Here is a 6,369-nt window from a genome sequence, read left to right on the forward strand (position 1 = left end):
TATTTAAAGGATGTAAAAAGATAAATTGAGTATTTCTGGTCTGTCAACACCAAAGTAAACCAGAATTATTTTTATCCAAATTGAGTGTGGATTACATTTGTATTCTTTGACGAACTATTGTCTATTTTTGTGAACTAATTGCTTTGATTAAAACATTTCAAGGGCTGCAAAATCCTATATACGTCTAATAAATCAAATGTAAGTTTTAAACAATGACAAACATTCACACTCAACCCATTACAAAGCAAGGGAGTCCATATAACATCCCCAAAAGGAAGATGAGGATTAACTTGGCGAAATACGACTTCTAAAACAAGTTTGCTAGGACAGTATTGAAGATGGAAAATAGATCAATCTCTCAAGACAATCCGGGATCCAGTCCTCAAAACAAAGCAAATTTATCTGAAATATCGGATGTCGTCGTGGTGTCTTCTTTACTGGGAGACATTTTAATGATGCTTAGGCACTCTGTGTGGATTGCAATCAAGTAATGACAACCTCTCACATTTTAAGGGTCTGTGGGACTCTGATTGGTATCACAGAGAACATTGGGAAGAGTGTAAGAGAAAATATAGGGAGAAACCCAAATCCAGATAAGATTTTGTACGGCTTCGAAGGAACCAACGAGGGACACTGTTTGGCGTCCAAGGTGATATGCAGGCTCTAGAATCTGTTCTCTGCAGCACGTTTCATTGGTGCCTGCCCTTCACCAAAAATAGTGGAGTTGGCTCTCAACGAGTTTAAATTAATGTGAATATAGGCTGACTTTTAATTCATTTTTTGGCGATAGAAATGTGTTAATCGGGATCGTTAATGTTTTTTTTGTTTTTATTTAAACATGATGTATTTTTATTATAGGATTCATGTCAATTTGAAGTACGATTGGGAGGAGAACAGCTTAGCTATCATGACGTTTTAATAGATCAGCTACTAGCTGCCGTTAAGGAAGGAAATAAACACAAACTCCAAGGAAGAATGGCCCCAAAACTACCCTATTTTTTTTATCCTATGGATCTTTGTAGTCCATAATTAAGGCAAAGATATGTAAGAATAATTATACAGCCTGAAAACTTTGCTGATTAAGGCATGGAATAAAATCGCTCATGAAGTTGTCTGTGCAGCCGTCAAGGAATTTTGTAGTTTCGGACGGCAACTGTGATGGCTGAGGGTGGCCATTTAGAATGAAATTTTTATGTTACGGATAGTTTAATTTAAAAATATATGTACAAAGTTTAAATTTCGTAATTTCAAAAATAAACTTGCTAACGAGTGGTCCATAAAAATCTGAGCACTTTGAATTTTAAACTTCAACAAGATATAATTTATTAATTAAGAATATAATTTTGAAAAATTTAATACTATAATTAGATTTTTGTCTGACCTCTCTTAATCATTAAATTAGCAGCACTTTACGGCAAGGATGGCTTCCAGGTGGTGAAGGAAGGTATGTTACCCGCTGTGGATGTAATCCTCTGTCATTACGTCCCAGTGCTGGCTAAGAGTGGGCTTAAGGGACTCGGTGTTTGGTTGAAGGACGCTGCAGGCCTTCCCTTCGACATTCACCGAAATGGTGTAGTCGAGGGGGTTGGCATTACGGCTGTAAGTGGGCTAAAATTGTCTAAAAATGTGTTCAAAGGATTAATTCAAAACATTCTTGCTACGTAAAAGATATTTTTTTCATTGCTTGTGTCAAAATTGACATTTACACCCTCACAAGGCTCTATCCAACCCCCCTTTTGATAGCTCTCTGGACAGTCCGGTGGGAAACTCCGAATCTTTTGCATTGGTCCTCTTGGACTTGAGGGGATTGGCCTGTTTTTTTAAACTCCTCTGGTTCCAGTTTTGTTTTTTGTCAACCAACATTTAGAACTTGCTAATGGCGTAGATGGTGGTCTTGGATACCCCCAACTGCTTGGAGTGTGTGAATAGTGTTCAAGTGTCATTTTTTCAACTTCACGTAAGCTAAAGGGCTCAGATTTGTTTTATATTGTAACTAATTGTAATACTTTAATATATCAAAATATGAATTTATTTCAATCCCTCCACCTTTATTAATTATTGAATTAGTTAGTGTTCAGATTTCAATAGACCACCCAGTATTACGTTTTTCTGGATTATCCTAATTTTCGTACACCCTGCAATTGCATAGACGAAGTAAAAAAAGTAAATAGGGATTTTCTACATTTCTTAATTTTTGTCCAGGATTGTTTTCATGTTGACACATGAAATAAATTATTATTCTATGCTATTAGTATGTACAATTTACAGAGGTAGAAGTAACTAATATATTAATATGTATATTAAAATATTCATTTGAAATGTACACGTTTATTCATGAACCACAAAGTTTTAAATTATTATAAAAATAATTAATAGACTATGATATAAATATCACAAGCCATTTTGAAATAAGGATGAGTCATAATTTCTAATGTGATTAATAAAGACACAAAATAAAATGCGTCATTTCTCAATGGTAAAAAAATTGTTTTAAAAAAGTTTAACAATGTTTTATTAATGGTATTAAAAATGGAGGAATCAAACTTTTGACAATTAGCTAATTCCCTTAATATTTAAACTTGTGCTGTTTTGAGTTATCTATTTTTAGAATAGATTCGATTCTTTTGTACTAGTATTTGTTATTTGAATTTAACTATCGGTTACTTTTCTATGTTATGAAAAAAAAAGTTATTATATATATTCGTCAAGATATAAAAAACGATCATGTGAACATGTAACTTGAGTCGTATAATTTTATAAAAATTGTAACAAAATAACTCATGATATAAAATTCTCGAAAACTGATAAAAAATAAATTAAACACATGGTAAACATGAACAAAGTATTCTGAACACATGCGGACCGTGAAAAAATTGTTATTTAAAGCTTGCCTTTGGGAAGTTGAACGTGGGATTATTCGCCTTGAGAAAATTTGCGATGGAAAAAGCTAGCCGGGCAGTTGAATCGCCTTCCTTTATTTAATGTTCATATTATTTATATTAAACAAACGAAGGCGATTTATTTTAATAATTTTAATTATTAGAAATATATGTTTAGCAAAATGTTTTTTAAAGTTGTTATTTAAAATATTAAAGAATCGTCATTGATAATATTTACCAGAATGGTATCAGGATCACTATTATTTGTCTATTTGCATTTAGGTGATTAGCAAAGTATCAAAACTTTCATGGCCTAAATGTAAGTTACAACTCAGATCCAACTCTCATTTTAGCATTTTTCCTTCTGGACTATTTACATTTTGAGAAAGACTACATTTAGATATAATTTTTTTTTACAAAAATTATAATACATTAGTCATAATAGACGTATTCCACCCTTCCCCTCTTCAAATTAAGAGTTTTAAAACAGTGTACGGGTTTGACTGTTATAACCCTTGGAGTTGTTTCACATCGAATGAATTCAAGTAGTATTTAAAGGAATTCAAATTAAAAATCAGTGACACGGGAAAGGGTGAGGGCGGGAGGAGAAGGTCACTGCTTATGGATAATTATAGTCGGAAAAATTGAATGTTAGTTGGAAAATTTTGATTATTTATGTATTATCTTAAAATAAAAAAATATATTCCCTAAACAAAGTATTATTTCAAATTTTGTTTACATTTTTATTTTCTTAAAAATGTTTATTCGACAAATTAAGCATCAGAGCAAAAAATTCATATTTGAAATTATTTGTGGGATTATTTTTGTGGATTTTTAAATAATTTAATGTTTGTAATTTTTGGTGAATAACTATGGATTTTTGTAATTTATTTAAATGGATATTCTGTCGCTCATAGAGAAGAAAATATTTTGAATTTATATACTGTTCTTAATTGGAAAATCCGTCATTAAAAAAAAAAAAAATATATATATTTTTTGCAAAAATGATATTTAGAAAATGTGTATTTGAGAGTGAGAAATGGTTTCAAAAATATTTTTAAATTATAATATTTGGCAGAATGCTCTAATTGCAATACGCAAACAGATATAAATTGAAAAAATGGTTTATATGCCTGATAGGGAAATTAACCATGAATGACTTCTTATTGATTGAAGATAGAACACTAATCACATGGTAAATCACAAAGTTAGGGACGTTGATGACCTTATCACTGAATAGGAGTGATTAGTTATATAATTAATTTCAATATTATATAATACTTGAACAATTAAATAGATATTATTGTTCAAAAGTCTTAAACTATTGTTCATCTTATTTTAGTACGGGCTTATGTGTCACATATTGAATAAAAGTTGTGCAAAGGACTATTTTCAGATGATTTGGTTATATAAATGTACTCACAAAACCTCTTGTATAAATGTTACTCTTGAAACATTAAAATATGTACCACTACATAAGATCAATCCTGTATATAAATATGATTCTTTTAGGGGGAGGCCTTCAGAAACTTTAAGGGGTGCTCAAGGCCCCCCCCCTCCCTCCCAAAAAAAAAAAAGAGGTTAGCGACGCCACTGCTTATATATAAAAATGGCATTTTAAGAGTGACAATTTAACATTATTCGGTAAAAACGGCATTTAATGAACTATAAACACAATCTACTAAAATGCTTTGCCTTTAAAAAAAAAGTCATTTAAACATAAAAATAAAACATTATTTAAAAAAAATAGTAAAATATTATTTAAAAAAAACAAAAAACAATTCTTTAAGGACTATCTAAAAAATTATGAGGAAATGAAAGGGCAGATGTTCTTTTTTTCAACAAAACTAATTTAATAGTACGTTTAAAAGATTAGAAATTAGTTACTTAATTTTATAAAAAGTATTCAAATTCCTCTCTTTCCTCACCCCAAAAAAACACCATACACATATGACAAAGGAAAAATTTAGTTTACAAAATACTCGTACTTCTATAAAACATTTTTTTAGTTTTAAGTGTACGCGTCAAAATGACCTGAGGGACGTGTAACATGAGCGCATTGAGTATAACTTATACTTATCAGTCTTGGATTTGATTAGTTAAATATAAGCAAAATAAAAAAGTCTAAATTTTTTCATATTAAAAAATTTAAACGGTGTATATTTGTTTCAAAGCACGTATTGTTTTTAACGAAACTTTGCTCACTTTGTAACAAAATTTGGATTTCTAATTTTTCAAATGAATTTACTTCAATGTATTGTTGAATCTATTATTGCATATGTTTGGCCATGAGTCTCAAAAACCTACATAAAATATCCCTGAGCCTACAATATCGAATCCATAATTAATTTCGGAATGGAATATTTTTAAAAGAAAAATTATTTCACATAAGGATACTTTTGAAACTAAAGGGCCCGTAGTTTTGTTTCTTTATCGATGACGAGTTGTCTTATAAAATTATTAATTATTTTCTCTAGAAAAATAAAACCGAATCAAATCTTAGAATTACTTACCTTTGATCTGTTGTGAATATCCAGTCTTAATAGAAATGACGATCCCCAGAAAAAGTATTTGTGTGTGAGAGTATTTCATTGCTGACAAAACATAAATGAGAATCCTGGAGAAACAGAATTTCTTTATAAAGTGAACGATTTTTTTTAATTTTCTCTCTCCCAACCCCTACTCCTTTGGTAGTTTGCCTAAAGAAACCCCTTTGAAATTTTCACGTAAGGCGCAGCTTGTCCGATGCTCTTCACGCTTCTTTATTGTTGTCTCTTTGGTAGATAAGTATTATTATTAAGTAAGAGAAAGCCGATGTTGGTTTTTTGATGTACACATTTTCATTATAAAAAAAGAAATGAATGAATTCGACGTTCTACCGGGGTTTTTTTCTTCCTTTTTCGTAATTCTGATTCTTTATTAATGAAGCCAAGCTTGTCTGTATGCATGTTTGAATATAGGAAAATGAGTCACGGGTACACAACATATGATAAAATCATATAAACATAAACATAAAAACATATTTTGATACAACATATAACATTGCAGTCTTATTAGGCTTGATTTTTTTTTTTTAATCATAAATTAAACTTTTTTGATTTTTTTTTTAAAGTCCATAGTTATTCACAAAAAGTTAAATTTAAAATTTAAAATCCTACAGCTATTGACAAAAAAAATATATATTTTTTTGATTTGCTGCATAATTTGTCCAAATGGCAAACAAATATCAAATAAGAGGCAAAAATTCTTTAATTTGGGTGGGAGTGGGGTATGCATCCCCTCTAGCCCACCTTCTGCGGACTTCCCTGGGAGGAGATCGGCTACAATCAGCTGGTAGAAGAAAGGAAGGAAAAAAGGATATAAACAAGGACCTTTTGCTAGAATTACTCCAATGTCGATCCCCAATTCTACTCTGAGTCCAACAAAGACTTAGAATAATAATTCCGCAACAAATCCTCAAAGTAACCTTCGTCTTTTATGAGAACACACG

General features: G+C 30.6%; 1 protein-coding gene across 1 annotated transcript in view; it reads right to left on the reverse strand.

Annotated features, from left to right (window-relative positions):
• LOC121125611 (uncharacterized) overlaps positions 1 to 5,738 on the reverse strand; it is a 30,647-nt gene extending 24,909 nt beyond the window's left edge. The window contains exon 1 of the mRNA XM_040720797.2: positions 5,393 to 5,738. Within this exon, the coding sequence (XP_040576731.1) occupies positions 5,393 to 5,471 (79 nt within the window). The 5' untranslated portion in view covers positions 5,472 to 5,738. The remainder of the gene's footprint in view (positions 1 to 5,392) is intronic.
• Positions 5,739 to 6,369: the final 631 nt, after the last annotated feature.

The sequence above is a fragment of the Lepeophtheirus salmonis genome, chromosome 10, assembly GCF_016086655.4.
Source record: "Lepeophtheirus salmonis chromosome 10, UVic_Lsal_1.4, whole genome shotgun sequence".
NCBI lineage: Eukaryota > Metazoa > Arthropoda > Copepoda > Siphonostomatoida > Caligidae > Lepeophtheirus > Lepeophtheirus salmonis.